The sequence below is a fragment of the Heloderma suspectum genome, chromosome 5 (assembly GCF_057233095.1).
Source record: "Heloderma suspectum isolate Gila_16-S chromosome 5, 16-S_ref, whole genome shotgun sequence".
Classification (NCBI taxonomy): domain Eukaryota; kingdom Metazoa; phylum Chordata; class Lepidosauria; order Squamata; family Helodermatidae; genus Heloderma; species Heloderma suspectum.
Genome location: NC_139462.1, coordinates 169,919,771 through 169,936,505, shown reverse-complemented (window position 1 = coordinate 169,936,505; position 16,735 = coordinate 169,919,771). Strand labels below are relative to the sequence as shown.

At 41.1% G+C, this 16,735-nt stretch overlaps 1 protein-coding gene across 2 annotated transcripts in view; it reads right to left on the bottom strand.

The window, feature by feature from the left end:
• Positions 1–2,009: 2,009 nt before the first annotated feature.
• NEK10 (NIMA related kinase 10) overlaps positions 2,010–16,735 on the bottom strand; it is a 135,376-nt gene continuing 120,650 nt past the window's right edge. For both annotated transcript variants that reach the window (XM_084858297.1, XM_084858298.1), the window contains 5 exons: positions 15,992–16,102; positions 5,667–5,775; positions 4,717–4,769; positions 4,567–4,622; positions 2,010–2,868 (listed from right to left, as the gene is read on the bottom strand). In XM_084858297.1, the coding sequence (XP_084714423.1) occupies positions 2,820–2,868; positions 4,567–4,622; positions 4,717–4,769; positions 5,667–5,775; positions 15,992–16,102 (378 nt within the window). In that variant the 3' untranslated portion in view covers positions 2,010–2,819. The remainder of the gene's footprint in view (positions 2,869–4,566; positions 4,623–4,716; positions 4,770–5,666; positions 5,776–15,991; positions 16,103–16,735) is intronic.

Below are 16,735 nucleotides of genomic sequence, written 5' to 3'. Positions count from 1 at the left end.
AAACCTAGACAGCATAGTAAGAAGCAGAGACATCCCCTTGCCGACAAAGGTTCTTATAATCAAAGCTATGGTTTTCCCATTAGTAACGTATGGCTAATTAGTAACGTATGGATGATTATGGCTGTGAGAGCTGGACTATAAGGAAGGCTGAGCACCGAAGAATTGCTGCTTTCGAACTGTGGTGCTGGAGAAGACTCTTACAAGTCCCCTGGACTGCAAGGAGGTCAAATCAGTCCATCCTAAAGGAAACCAACCCTGACTGCTCATTGGAAGGACAGATACTGAAGCGGAAGCTCAAATATTTTGGCCACCTAATGAGAAAGGAAAACTCAATGGAAAAGACCCTGATGCTGGGAAAGATTGAAGGCAAAAGGAGAAGGGGACAGCAGAGGATGAGATGGCTAGATAGCATCACCGATGCAATGAATATGAACTTGAGCACACTCCGGGAGAGAGCAGAGGACAAGAAGGCCTGGAGTGCTATGGTCCATGGGGTCACAAAGAGTCGGACACGACTGAACGACTGAATAACAACCATCACTGGCTATCTACTAGCATCCATCAGAACTATTGTGGTTTCCATATAAAATGCCCTGACATGCATTAAGTTGGCAGAACTGTTTATCATCTATGAGTCAACTGCTTAAGTCCACTGATTTTTGCAAACAAGCAAAATATGAAGAAGAGATGTATGGCCCCCAAAACACAATACACACTTGGGAACCTGGCCAATTACTGTATTCAGGGAATTCCTCTGAGTGTTTCAGGATGTGCATCTTCCTTACAGACAAACACTGCTGGAACGCTAGTATACTTGTATTCCCTTGGAAAGTGTATGGCACCTCTAAAATAACTCATCTATAAATCTTTGTTACATGGTGCTCTGGCAGTGCCATTGTCTATATTTCAAATGGTCCTTTTGGGCTGGTTGCAGAGTCAATCATGATGATGGTGCTAGATTAAGATGTGTTAGAATTGGTAACTTGAACATGGCTTTTCTACCATGCCTTCTTCACTTCCACTTGAACTACAAAAATATACAGTGTATTAGTAATGTTTTGCCTAGTAATTTAGGTGTTCAGTAAACGTCCTACTTCAGAAACAATGTCAGTGTATAGATATATTACCCACCATAGGTTAAATCCAACAATGTTGGTCGAATGGATTCTCCCTCCTTGCACACTCCCAAAATCTGCTCCAGAGATTTGGGGAACCCTCTGGAGAAGATCTGGAGGGGTACAGAGGGGAGGGGAGGAAATCCCATTGCACAAGTGGAAGTCACACAATGATGGATGATGCGCCATCTCCTAACATACCAGAGACGCAAAAACTACAATTAAGGGCACAATCCTATGGTCCCTAGATTGCAGCTAGATGGCCATAGGATTGTTCGGTTCTAGGAACCGACCTCAGAGCCTGCACTCCAAGGTCGGCTCCCAGAACACTGCCTCCCTGCCCCTGCCCCCTCATAAGAGGCGCAGGTCGTCCTGGGCTCTGTGCTCGGAAGAGCAGCGCGGAGCAGGGCAAAAGGGAGCATTCCCGGGGGCAGGGAGGGGAGCGCGGCAGTGCTGATACGACACTTCCTATGCATCATCCAGCCTTCCCCACCCTGCTCCGAAGTCCTGAAATCAGCCGTCTAGTCGTGAATGCAGGGCGGCAGGAGTGTGGAGGAGAGATTCCTCTCCACACTCCACCCGTTCTGCATTGGATAGGTGGTCACCTCCAAATTCAGAGGCAGCTGCCTAGCTGCATAGGATTGCTCCCTAAGAAAAGCATGTTATTTAAAAACAAACACTGGAATCTGGAGTATTCCATCAAATCTATTCTGATTTGCTATAGGGGTTATTCTAGACAAGCAGACATTTGCTGTAGTTGATATCCAGAAAGATATCAAAAAGAGAGAATGGTCTTAGTAACAGTGAAGGGCACAATCCTGTTTTACATACATTTTCCAGAAACATGTATAACTTTTCCAAAATGCATTATGTGTTACAAATGTGACTAGCAATAAAATAATTACATTTATCTCTTTATTTCTTTGTATACTTATGTGTTTTGTGTGTACACACACACACACACACACACACACACTTGCATACACAGATAAGTTTCTTATATACGTACATATTATAGACACTGCCATTTATCTATTTATAGAATCTAACCATGCCCTAAGCTTTAATTCTGAGACTTAACAGTTATTAGATTTTGTGCATGTTGTAAATACTGTATAGTATACCATGCCTGCAGCAGAAATTCCAGATATCCCACAGGTTTATATATCTAAGGTAACTACTTTATTTCTGATCTGCTCTTCAAAAGAATTTGAGATAATTTCCAACTCTGATATAGCAAAGGTGTTAACTATTTGCCCCCAACCCTACCCCAACATGAACGTTCTGATTTTTTCTTCTTACAAAAGATACTCTTATTATAAAAGATAAACCTCTGATATAAGCAAATCTATAAAAACTAAGATATGTTTCCAACAATCCTGAGTATTCATCAGTCTGTTCAAAATTATATAAAAAACAAGTATTGATTGGAGAGCACTGTGTTGCCAACTTAAAGCAGGTACCTGGAAGAATGTCAACATTTTGCACATAAAGACAAAAATATAGTGCGAATGCCTACTGCTGAAATTGTTTGCTACAGTTCTACTGCTTGAACAACTCTTTGGAAGCTACCCCAAACATCTGAATGTTTTTTCTTGTGTTTTAAGCAAACTGCATTCCTTTGGCAATAAGACAATAACAGCTGAACTCAAGGCACTCAGAACTCATTAGAAAACATGACAATCTAGTCAGAATTCCAGGTGCTCATCTTCTGGCTGGATGATTCCTTGCTCCCCATGGATAGTGCTGATACCTAAGAAGATTTAAGAGACTATAAGTGTTTTTATGGAATGAGAAAATCCATAACCTTCACAACTACCTGAGCCAGACTGAATCTTTGTGCTACCAAGCTGGCATGCAACAGAGACACATCAGCAGATACAGGAGGAAAGAACTATGATCTTATAACTTTGCTGGATGCTTGCACTGCCAGAACAGATGAATGAAATTCTAACCTACCAGTTACCACTGAAATTAGTAGAAATGGTAGGTGATGAATACCTCTCAAAGTCAATGTGGTTTGGTTTAAAGGGCTCAACAGGAATAAGAAAGAGCATGTAAGACCCAGGGAACAGGTACCCAGATATGCCTTTTCCCTTAAAGAAACGTTAGCTGTTAGCCATTAGATATATGTGAATTTGAACAAGACAAACATTTAGTTTTAGTGCCTATTTGGCTACTTGATAATCTACTCTTTATCTTTGATTTTCATTGATTGGATAGGGCAGACTTCCCCAACCTGGTGCCTTACAGATATGCTGGCCTGCAACTCCCATCATTCTGAGCCAGCATTTCGGGCAGGGATGGGGAATGTGTGGTCCTCCAGATGTTGCTGCACTGCACTTCCCACCATCCCTCACCATTGGCTGGGAATGATAGGAGTTGCAGTCCAACACATCCAGAGGACACTAGGTTGGAGAAGGGTGGGGTAGGAAATGTAGTTCAGTGGAAGAACACATACATTCCATGCATATGGTCCCGGGTTCAACACTCAGCATCTGCAATTAAAAGCACCTCCAGTCAAAGGGCTGAGAAAGACCCCTGTTGCCAGTCAGAATGCACAATATTTGGGCTAGGTGGATGAATGGTTTTACTCAATATAAGGCAGCTTCATATGTCAGAGTGAAATTCCACTTAAACGGATTGACTGGTGAGACAATCAGTGTGTCCTCTAAACCAGGGGTGGGGAATGTGTGGTCCTCCAGATGTGCAACTGCAACTTCTATCAGCCCTAGCCAACATAGCCAATGGTGAGGGATAGTGGGACACACAGTCCAACAATATCTAGAGGACCACACATTTCCCATCTTTGCACTAAATGCAGTTGAGTCACTAATGGAAATACTGCAGCAATAACCAGTGGTGCAGTGGTCAAAGAGCTGCAGTTGCTGAAGTAAGAATAGCAGCTATATAAGACAATGATGTTCACAGTCACCGAACAGCTTCTTTCAAGTACTTCTAAATTTTACATCTACCCTTTGCTTTCTTATGCTAGTCCTTTTGTGCTACATCCAAAAAAATGTACCAGCTAGACTAGTTTGTAGCCCAGGATTTTTTAATTAATATTTGCTTTCCAAAAGGGCTTTTATAGCAAAGTCACATTCATCAAAAGGTATAGGACAGAGGTGCCTTTCATTTCAAATATGATTTTTTTGTGGGAGGGGAAGTAAGGAGAGGAAACTGCTACAAAGTATTATGCTATTCTTCTGTTAGAATGCAGCACCTCTGGCTAAAATGTTATACATCAGTTTTATCTAGCACATGCCTACATACAATAAAATCATGCATTCAGCTAAAACTGCCCAGAGAGCTTTGACTATTGGGTGGTATAGAAATGTAATAAATAAATAAATAAATAAATAAAACTAAAATACACTGCTACAACTAGAAACTGAATTAAAAGTTGTGTTTTTCCACATAATTTAACACCTCCTTTTGAAATGAAATGTACCTATTTGAAGTGAAACTGTAATATCCACATTCCTCCAGAACCTCTTCAATCACAGTCTGCAAAAGTGAAGTACACTGAGTTTCATTATGGGTTACTAAAAAGGAACTAAAAGAAATGTATAAAACTGCAAAAACCAATGTAATGTCTGACCTGCATTTGTTCATATGTCATTCTGTCGTCCATGTCAAGAGTGCTTGGAAGACCTATGAATAAATTACATCAGATAATTCTGGTTAACTGAATGGACATTCCGGTTTCATAAAGCGAGAAAGATCCTTAAGCAGATGAAGTTATTATCATTTTACAATTAAACGTACTGCAACAATGCAAAAACAAAAACAACCAGAACCCAAGCACAAATCCTAATCTTATGCATTACTAACAGATTCTTAGATATGGGAGAGAGAAAAAAAAATTTCCACACACAACTCTTTTTTGGTCACAGACATAATACATTAAGATGAAAGCAAAAAGCAGCTAGTACATTGTGAACTAAAAGGCACAACAGTTAGACATTTGTACTGATCCAGCGAGTTGGGCTTGGGAGGTCCAATGTGTGTAGAGGAGCTTCTGTAGTGCAGCCTTCCCCAACCTGGTGCTCTCCAGCCCTAGCCAGCATGGCCAATGGTCAGGAATGCTGGGACTTGTAGTACAAAACATCTGGGAAGGCTGTAGTAGAACCAGCTTTCCAATTCACTTCAATAGAGCTGAACTGCATTTTCATTAATGGGAATCCCTGCTATTTATATCTGAGTATTTATGGACACCTCTCTCAAGGTGACTGATCTGCTTTCATGGCCATATAAGGAATCAGAAATAAGAGTGCAGGGAGCTAGGTAGTGATGTGGGTTTTCTAGAAGAATTTGAATTGGAAACTCTGGTAACGTCCCACTGTGGCCATCCAAGTCATCTCCAACCTGGTAAGGTCACACACAGCATATCAGCTGAAGCTGATAAAAGGCGCTTTGAACCACAGAGGTCACTTAAGCCTCTGTCGGTGCTAAGTGTATATTCAGTAGTATTAAGTTGAGTTCAGTGTATACTGTCAATGTCAACAGCTAATGGGAAACGTCAAGCAACATTGCTTTTGCTAGATTTACCTGGTCTGTCATCTAGGACCAAAGTATTTCCCCCTGAAGAGTGAAGCAACAAGTGGCAATCTGATGTTAAAAAGTTAGGCTCAATCAGCTCCGGAGAACCTTGGAGAAGCTGTAAAAGGGTCAAACACAAATGAAAACTGTATTCCTTTTCCTACATAAATGTGGCCATTGATAGTAAGCTCAGAGCCAGAGGTCTAAAGTAGAAGAAACCAAACCAGAAAATGGAAACTAAATTGCATACACGTCATTAACATAATTTGCATTTTGTCATGAATATGCTAGTTCTCAAACTGTGGGATGGGCTCCCTTTGGGGGTGGGGTGAAAAGATACCTGGAAACAGGGTAGAGGTTCCAGGGAGGGAATGATGCTAATTCAGCACCCTAATATCTTTTGATGAAGAGTGGCAGTGGTACAGGTAGGCCTGGACCTTCTGGGCTGACATCCAGGGCCCCCTACTGCCCAGAGGACCCCAGATAATAATCCAGAGAGTGGCAGGTGATGAGGGCAAGGCCAAACAGGCCCAGCATCAGCACCTGGGCCAACATGGGCATGATGGGGCTCATCAGGGCTGATGCTGTTCACCGCAGTATCCTTTCTTCTTACTTTTAAAAGCAGTTTAGAGTTAGCAGGCAGTTGACTGGGCACATACAGATTCTCAACTTATTATTTTTACTTTAAAAATATATTGTCCCTTTTTACAATAAAATGGTGACTATTCCCAGGCAAATGTGTTTAGCATTAGGGCAGCAGAAGCAAACTCACATATTATTCCTGTAGACATTATAGTGCTATGATTTAACTGAGTTTAAAATGCAAGACTACACATGCCCAGAGCACTTCGTTTTTGTAAATATCCAAATAAATAAATAGAATAAAATAAAACAGATAGGAGCAGCCAAGAAACAATTCCGCTGAATGCCCCAGAGCCGAGGATTTGTGAAGTGATCCTGTTCTATTTCTTTTCTAATGCCAGTGTGGGATTAATGTTCCAACCCATAAATCCTTGCACACACAATAGCAGTCATCATGCATATATGACTGAGTCCAAGGATCTTGGAACCCTCACCTGTAGAACAGATGGCTAGTGCCATGTTTTGGGGTGCAGAAAGTAGAATCAGCAAAGGAGGAATGAAGGGCTGAACTCAAACACAATTGCAAAACAGTGTATTATCTATTTATTACATTTCCATACCATCCCAATAGCTGAAGCTCTAGATACAAAACAGCAGATAGTGCATCTTTTATGCATATTCTGTGGCCTTTTTATTTTGCAAATGCTAACCCTAAATACTCCTATGGCTAACATTTGAAAAAAGAGTGGGCAAACTGTATGATGCAACAGAAGCTACCTGGGTTGGTACTCAAAATGATTATGGAGTATTCTGCCTAGAGACATCCTCCTAGTGTCTTTGTTAAGTTCTAGGTGCCAGGTCAAGACTTTGTTTGTTTGTTTACCCAAGCTTTCATTTTAATGAACAGCGTTTTCATTTGATCTGCTGGGAATTTTTATATAGGCTGCATTCACTTCTCTTTAATCTGATATTTTATTATTTTTACAGATGCTGTTGTTTTTAAATTCTACCCTGTTTTGAGATGTTAGACTTCAAACAGAGCCAGTGCGGTGTAGTGGCTAGAGTGTTGGATTGGGAGTCAGGAGATCCAGGTTCTAGTCCCCACTTGGCCATGGAAATGCACTGGGTGATTTTGGGCCAGTCACAGACTCTCAGCCCAACCTACCTCACAGGGTTGTTGTTGTGAGGATAAAATGGAGAAGAGGAGGATCATGTACACCGCCTTGGGTTCCTTAAGGAAGAAAAAAGGCGCGATATAAATGTAGTAAATAAATAAATAAATAATCAATCTGTGGTTTTTTGGTTGAGCATCGCTTTGGAACTTTTAATTTAAAACCAAAGAACAGGGTTATACATATTTTAAAATAAATACAATTAATTTAAATACTCTGTAAAAGATTCAGTTGCATTCAAGCAGTTCATTTTTTCTTGAGAAAAAAATGAATTGATATTAATTATACTGAACAATCCTAACTATTCAGAAATTCATACTGAACATGAAAAGCTTTGATTTAACAATTTCTTTAAAAAATGGTCTTAGAACTCATAGAAAACAAACACTACCACCCCAAACAAAGAACAGTTTGGGTTTTTGTAAAACTTGCGTTGATATTTCTGTCATGTACATAATACAACTGCATTGTCAAACTTATCTTTGAAATCCTAAGGATTTAAAAAAAACCCACCTTCCTTTCTTTTAGAAAAGACAAAACTGAAAGTTGAGGTTGTTAGGATTTTTAGAAGAGGCTGTTGACCATGTATACTACTAACCACCTATGGTACTCTTCTTCTATCATGTATCAAGGGTTGTTTGTTCCGTAATGCTTGTTTCACATTTGTCCTTAATGCTTGTATTAAAGGGCATGGTCCCATGAGAACAGGGGAGGAAGATGTATCGCAAATCTACAGGACAAATGCAGTAAACTATATACTTAACATTAGGTTTCACAGAGTGTATAAGTGGGCACTGGACTAATTTTCATCACAGCAGAGTATTTGGACCCACTGATGTTTGTGTGATTTCAGCCATTTTGCTCTCTCCAGGGTGCTCTACCCTTTTGATGTTGCTTAGAAAAATGACAACTGTCATAGAAGATGAAATAAGGGAGAAAATTCCTAATCCTCAAAGTGACAGGTACTCATCCAAGCACTGGCTGGCCTCAGCCACATGAATAGATTTCCACAAATTTAAATTGGTAGAAGATTTTCATATTATACACTATCAGGTTCAATTTACAGCTTTGAGCTAAAGGCAGTGTTCTGTCATTTTCAGTTACAGAATTAAAAGTGCACAACTGAGATGTTGTTGTCTGGCTTCAATATTAGTTGTGGCTAGGTATTTAACCTAGGTAGGGGAGAAAACTGGTGGAGATGCACCCGTTCTTATGGATCACTCTCCCTGTTGTCAGGCCTCCACCAGAAAATGTCCAGGTGGTCTTTCATTCATTTAGAAACCAAACATACTAAAAGGAAAACAGAATTAATAATTAAAATAATGGGTGGGAAAAAGAGCTCTAGATGTCATTCATGTAACTAATTTGCTCCAACTTTTCAGGAGAAAATGAGTGACTTTCTAGATTACTTCTGTACTACATAATTTCCTGAGACAGAGTGTACATTTTACATAAGAAAGTCTAACATCTCAAATCACTAGGGAAAATTACACATATAAAAGTATCCAAATAAGCTCGTTGAAGGTTACTCAAATATATTTTCACTATTATGGGTGCTAAGAAAAAATCCTTTGTTAGGGTGGTGGGTGGCTAATAATCCAGATTTAACTATTGATGCTTCTTCAATGGAGGCTAATGACAGGAGATGTTCTTCTGATAGCTGGTGACCTTGCTCCAGCCTTGGAATGTAATATCCTCAAGAATTTGGGGACACCCTTCATCAATGAGGGTGCAGAGAAACAGCTTGGAGTCAGTTTGGCAGTTTTTAATCTGGGCAAGAAGGAAAAATGGATGGAGAGTGCTTTTGGAGGTGTGAGCTGTCTAAAGATTAAGTACAGGGGCTCTGTAAAGATTAAGAAAAGGGCCTCTCTCTGGGAATCTGATGCAGGGTTGGTGGATTTGCTGCTTGCAACAGAGATGTCTATTTGTTTCCACTATGCTCTGCTTGTATATTTGTAAATAAAAGAAATACTACAAATATACCATCAGTATCCACAGGTTTCTCATCCAAAGAAAACTAAGCTCTCTAGCACTGCCCTCTCACTAGGGAGACATTCCGTACAAATGTCACAAATTCTGACAAATCTGGTCCGCGGGATCCTCCTCGGAACGGGGTGCCCTAGTCGACCCGGACTGGAGCTCATGTGGACCCCCCTTTTTTTTGTCCGCTGAATGGCAGATTTATGAAAATAATCATGAAAAAAAATCCGTAAATCAGAAATGGAGGAAGAACGCGAACGGCTTTACCTTTTTTACGATAATAAACAGGCATTTTCCCTGTGACCCGAGGCTTTCTTTTGCTGGGGCTGAGTCTCAAAGTCCACAGAAATCCTCCATCTTTTCTGTTTATTGTCTGCGGAGGTGACGTCAGGTGAGGTAAGGTGAGGTCCGGTCCGGTGAGGTCAGGTGACCGGAAGTTATGTGGGGAATCCCCACGAAGGGCTTTAACCTTTTTACAATAATAAATAGGCATTTTCCCTATGACCCAAGGCTTACGGAAACCGACGGCGGGCGTGCAAAAAGGGTTTTTCAGCGGTACTTGTGGAATTATTTTTGTAAGTTCAGGGAGCCAAAAAAAAATGGGGGAATCTGGGGCATGTGGATGGAGGAACGGGGCAGAAAACACAGTCTACGGACCTGAAAACAAACGGTAAGCGGTGGCCCTCAGCTCTGCAGCTTCCGGGGGGGGGAGAGAATGGATCGCCTCCCCCCTCCACCGCGGATTCCCCACCGGAATGGACGGTGGGGAATCCGTTCATCCCTGCCTCTCACTGCACAGGAGAGATGAAGAGCACGTAAAATTATTATTTTTTAATAATTTTTAAATTATTATTTTTCAACACTCAAACCCCAATCCAGAAATGCTCAAGTGCAAAACATCACTGCTTGTTAATTTGTCCCAAGTGCAGAATAGCCAACCACGGGGACACGGGCATTGTATGTTCACAAGCATTTGTACTGAAAGATTAATGGAAAGAGATATCTTCATTTGCCCTGTGCCTGGGTCACATGGCACAGGTTGCATCAGCATGCGCATAAGGCCCAGTGGATTCACAGTACACAAAATGCATATGCAAGGGTAAATCTTTTTGTGGCACAAGGCAGCAGGATTCAATATAGCCTTGTGTGTTCAAAACTCCTATTATTACTGCATATGATGGGTGATTGTTCAATTGGGTCATTATTTGTACTATTATTTTATATTTTTATCCCACTTTTATTAGTAAAAACTCAAAGATGGGTTAAAAAATTTTTTAAAGTAATAATAAGCAGAATAATAAAAACAACAAAATAAACTAAAAGGCATCAGTTAATGCAAGAAAATTACTAAAACAAACATCAGCATAGAAAGGGAATCAACTCCTTTTGATTGCAGCATGTGCAGGGGACATTACCTGCCTACTGATTCTTATAGCATGTGACTTCTATGACCAACCAGACAAAAGGCACAGTAATGCTGGAGTTTCTGTTAATAATACAGCTTTGCCCCAAAGCAAAGTAAGAACTTCCATTTGGGTGTTTGGTAGCTAGGCATAAATACAGGCTAAGTATTGTTATGTGAATGTTAAATTGTGTGAATGTTTGTATATGTTACCTATGTTACCATTCTCCTTGAGCCTAAGGGATATAAAATATATTCCTGTAGCACCATCATGACAACAGAAATATATTAATAGTTTGCTTCTGCTGCCCTGATGCTAAACACGCTTACTTGGAAATAAGCTCCATTTTGGTGTGGAAAAAGACAGTATATTTTAAAAGTAAAAAATAATAAAATTAGCATCTGTGACCATGTAAATGCCTCAGCAATCACCTTAGCTATTCAAATGTAGTTTAAAGTAAGAAAGAAAGGGTGCTGCAGCAACCGGTAGGCCTTGGCATGCCCATGCTGGCCCAGGTGCTGATACCAGGCCTCTTTGCCACTGCCTCCATTGCTTGCTGCTCTCTGGGTGGTCATTTGGATGGCTCTTGTGCTTTGGGCCCTGGACTGTGGCTCTGAAGTCCAGGCCATGCTGCTCCACTGAATGAAATACGTTGGGAATTGCCTCTATCTGTTGGGACAACTGGAAAAATGTTACTGTACTACATACTATGTGCACAAGATCAAATATGCTGCTGTGTCTTTTTGAACTTGCTTTGTTAAGATATTCTCTCTCTAGCCTTTGAAAAACAATGTTCTGTAGTTTTTAACATTATCCACATATAACTGTTCTGTACTGGACAGTAATCACAGTACAGATTTATAAACAGATGCAGACCTTGCAATGCTCACAAGAATGTTATAGCTGGAAAGCCATGATCTGAATTAAGGCCTGCTGGGCTATGTCAAGGGCATGTAGCATCAAAGCACATTTGGACAGCTTCAGTGCTTTCTGGTCTGGTTAAGAAAAAAGGTCAATCTTCAAAGGTTAAAACTGTTCCCCTTTCAACCCCTGAATACATCTCCTTTTTCTTCTCCCTTTGTACCTCTTCTTGCTGCTCTGGTCTATTCAAGATATCTCCATTTGTTAAGAAGTATGGGATGTATGGATAGATACAGATAGATATCTGCTTCTGTGAATGTTAAGATGGGAGTGTCTCTGCAATTAGGCAAGAATTAGGAAAGGTAGTCACGACTGGGGAAGGCAATGGCAAACCACCCCGCTATAGTCTGCCATGAAAACGCCAGCATAAGCAGGCGTCCCTCTAGGGGTCAGTAATGACCTGGTGCTTGCACAGGAGAAACCTTTCCTTTTGTTGTTGTTCAGTCGTTCAGTCATGTCCGACTCATCGTGACCCCATGGACCATAGCACGCCAGGCCTTCCTGTCCTGTGCTCTCTCCCGGAGTGTGCTCAAGTTCATATTCATTGCATCGGTGATGCTATCTAGCCATCTCATCTTCTGCCGTCCCCTTCTCCTTTTGCCTTCAGTCTTTCCCAGCATCAGGGTCTTTTCCAGAGAGTTTTCTCTTCGCATTAGGTGGCCAAAATATTGGAGCTTCAGCTTCGGTATCTGTCCTTCCAATGAGCACTCAGGGTTGATTTCCTTTAAGATTGACTGATTTGACCTCCTTGCAGTCCAGGGGACTCGTAAGAGTCTTCTCCAGCACCACAGTTCAAAAGCACCAATTCTTTGGCGCTCAGCCTTCCTTATAGTCCAGCTCTCACAGCCATACATTACTACTGGGAAAAACATAGCTTTGATTAGACGGACCTTTGTCGGCAAGGTGATGTCTCTGCTTCTTACTATGCTGTCTAGGTTGGCCATAGCTTTCCTCCCAAGGAGCAAGCGTCTTTTAATTTCATGGCTACAGTCACCATCTGCAGTGATCTTGGAGCCCAAGAAAGTAAAATCTGTCACTGCTTCCATTTCTTCCCCTTCTATATGCCAGGAAGTGATGGGGCCAGATGCCATGATCTTAGTTTTTTTAATGTTGACTTTCAAACCAGCTTGTGCACTCTCCTCTTTCACCCTCAACAAGAGGCTCTTTAGATCCTCTTCGCTTTCTGCCATTAGGGTGGTATCGTCTGCATATCGGAGGTTGTTGATAATTCTCCCAGCAATCTTAATTCTGACCTGTGATTCATCCAACCCGGCGTTTCTCATGATGTACTCTGCATATAAGTTAAATAAGCAGGGCAACAATATGCAGCCTTGTCGTACTCCTTTCCCAATTTGGAACCACTCGGTTGTTCCATGTCCGGTTCTTACTGTTGCTTCTTGACCCTCGTACAGGTTTCTCAGGAGACAGGTAAGGTGGTCTGGTACTCCCATCACTTTAATAGTTTGCCACAGTTTGTTGTGGTCCACACAATCAAAGGCTTTAGCGTAGTCAATGAAGCAGAAATAGACGTTTTTCTGGAATTCTCTTGCTTTCTCCATGATCCCGTGAATGTTGGCGATTTGATCTCTAGTTCCTCTGCCTCTTCGAAACCCAGCTTGTACTTCCGGTAGTTCTCGGTTCGCATACTGCTGAAGCCTAGCTTGTAGGATTTTGAGCATAACCTTGCTGGCATGTGAAATGAGTGCAATTGTGCGGTAGTTTGAACACTCTTTGGCATTGCCCTTCTTTGGAATTGGAATGTAAACTGACCTTTTCCAGTGTTGCGGCCATTGTTGAGTGTTCCAAATTTGTTGGCATACTGAATGCAGCACTTTAACAGCATCATCTTTTAGGATTTTAAATAGCTCAGCTGGAATACTGTCATCTCCGCTAGCTTTGTTGTTACTAATGCTTCCTAAGGCCCACTTGACTTCACTCTCGAGGATGTCCGGCTCAAGTTCAGTGACCGCACTATCATGGCTATCAGGGACATTCAGATCTTTCCTGTATAGTTCTTCTGTGTATTCTTTCCACCTCGTCTTAATCTCATCTGCTTCTGTTAGGTCCCTGCCTTCTTTGTCCTTTGTCATGCCCGTTTTTGCACAAAACTTTCCCTTGAGATCTCCAATTTTCTTGGAGAGATCTCTAGTCTTTCCCATTCTGTTGTTTTCCTCGATTTCTTTGCATTGTTCATTTAAGAAGGCCTTCTTGTCTCTCCTTGCTATTCTCTGGAACTCTGCATTCAGTTGGATATATCTTCCCCTTTCTCCCTTGCTTTTCGCTTCCCTTCTTTCCTCAGCTACTTGTAAAGCCTCATCAGACAGCCACTTGGCTTTCTTGCATTTCTTTTTCTTTGGGATGGTTTTCGTTGCTGCCTCCTGAACAATGTTACGGACCTCCGTCCATAGTTCCTCAGGCACTCTGTCTATCATGTCTAATCCCTGAAATCTATTCCTCACCTCCACTGTATATTCGTAAGGGATATGATTTAGGTCATACCTGAACGGTTTAGTGGTTTTCCCAACATTCTTCAATTTAAGCCGAAATTTTGCAACAAGAAGCTCATGATCTGAGCCACAGTCAGCTCCAGGTCTTGTTTTTACTGACTGTATAGAGCTTCTATACTGACTGTATAGAGCTTCTCCATCTTTGGCTGCAAAGGACATAATCAATCTGATTTCGATATTGACCATCTGGTGATGTCCATGTGTAGAGTCGTCTCTTGTGCTGTTGTAAAAGAGTGTTTGCTATGATCAGCGTGTTCTCTTGGCAAAACTCTATTAGCTTTTGTCCTGCTTCATTTTGTACACCAAGGCTATGCCTGCCTGTTATCCCAGTGATTTCTTGACTTCCTACTTTAGCATTCCAATCCCCTATGATGAAGAGGACATCTTTTTTTGGTGTTAGTTCTAGAAGGTGTTGTAGGTCTTCATAGAACCGATCAACCTCAGCTTCTTCGGCATCAGTGGTTGGGGCATAGACTTGAATTACTGTGATGTTGAATGGTTTGCCTTGGATTCGTACTGAGATCATTCTATCGTTTTTAAGATTGTACCCCAGTACTGCTTTTCCCTCCCTTTTGTTGACTATGAGTGCTATTCCATTTCTTCTCAGGGATTCTTGTCCACAGTAGTAGATATGATGGTCACCTGAATTAAATTCGCCCATGCCTGTCCATTTTAGTTCGCTGATTCCCAAGATGTCGATGTTCAGTCTTGCCATCTCATGTTTGACCACCTCCAGCTTACCTTGATTCCTTGATCTTACATTCCAGGTTTCTAAACAATATTGTTCTTTACAGCATCGGATTTTCTTTTCACCACCAGACACATCCACAGCTGAGTGTCCTTTCGGCTTTGGCCCAGCCGCTTCACTCTTTCTGGTGCTACTTGGAAATACCCTCTGCTCTTCCCCAGTAGTATATTGGACACCTTCCGACCTGAGGGGCTCATCTTCCGGCGTCATCTCTTTTAGCCTTGTGATACGTTCCATGGAGTTTTCTTGGCAAGAATACTGGAGTGGGTTGCCATTTCCTTCTCCAGTGGACCACCTTTTGTCAGAACTCTCTGCCATGACCTGTCCATCCTGGGTGGCCCTGCACGGCATAGCTTATGGCTTCACTGAGTTACGCAAACCCCTTTGCCACAACAAGGCAGTGATCCATGAAGGATCACCTTTCCTTTTGCTGTGATTCTAAAGCATTTCAGGTAAATAAAAGATTATAATCATTATATAACTTCTCTGAAAGGACATTATGAAAAATTCTGTACCAAGGAGCATTCTTGTGGTTTGGTTTTTGAAACCTACTTTCTACCTTTCTGATCACATCCATGAAAGGCAATCCTCTAATCGCCAATGATAAAAGCTCTATGCTTTTATTTATGAGTAGCTGTTAGTTACCCCCCTCCCCTGCAATTCTATGTATATTCTCATGATTGAAAGACAAAACATGTTTTTACAATATTTATAATTATTTTATAGTTTCAAAAACCAAAGTTAGTTACTGTTTATTCTTACTTTCCCCCTATAAATAAAGACAACAATTCAAATCAAAACTGTATTATTTTCAAAACTTTGACAAGCTTTTTAGTGAGTTGGTATCCATGGGCATCCATTCTTCATGAAGAAAACATGAACATCAACATAGATAAACTCCAAGCATCTTACTTAATCTTTAAAAATAGTTCCAGGCATTCCCTCTAAATATGTAGTCCACATTTCAAACAACAGGGGGAAAATCATGATCACCCTGGGAATGATTTTTAGAATACTGCACCTTTTTAATTTCAGACTTCAAGTTACATGGATTACTGTGCTGACTGAACAGGGATTTCTTGAATCTCTCAATGACCCGTCTTTTGAAGTTGCAGTGCAAAGTTGGTGGAAGCTGTTTGAAGGTGTAAAAACAGTTATCATAGCACTTTCCACTCTTTATATTGTAAAGAGAAATATGAAAGCATTAAGCACTGATGACTAGCAAACAGTGAGCAAACAGCATGTAAACTTTTACTTTTCGGAAAAGGACAGTTAGGAGAGCCAGTGTGGTGTAGTGGCTAGAGTGTTGGACTGTGAGCTGGGAGATCCAGGTTCTATTCCCCACTCGGCCATGGAAGTTCACTGGGGGACTTTGGGCCAGTCACAGACTCTCAGCCCAACCCACCTCACAGGGTTGTTGTTGTGAGGATAAAATGGAGAGGAGGAGGATTATGTACGCCACCTTCTGTTCCTTAAGGAGGAAAAAAGGTGGGATATAAATGAAATGAATGAATGAATGAATGAATGAATTTTATTCTTTCACCTCCTTAGTTAGCTGAGATTATTTACACACATTCATCTTCCTATTATTCTTCCTAGGGCAAGGGCTGAATACCCAGTATCGGCATTTACTTCAAAATGTATTTGCATCATAATGATTTTTCCATGTCTGAATTATTAAGCTTCTTCTTCAGCAATTCTGTTCCTACTAAATGCTGATAAGTGATTGCCTTCAAAGATCGCTTCAGTTTTCCCAATCTGGTAC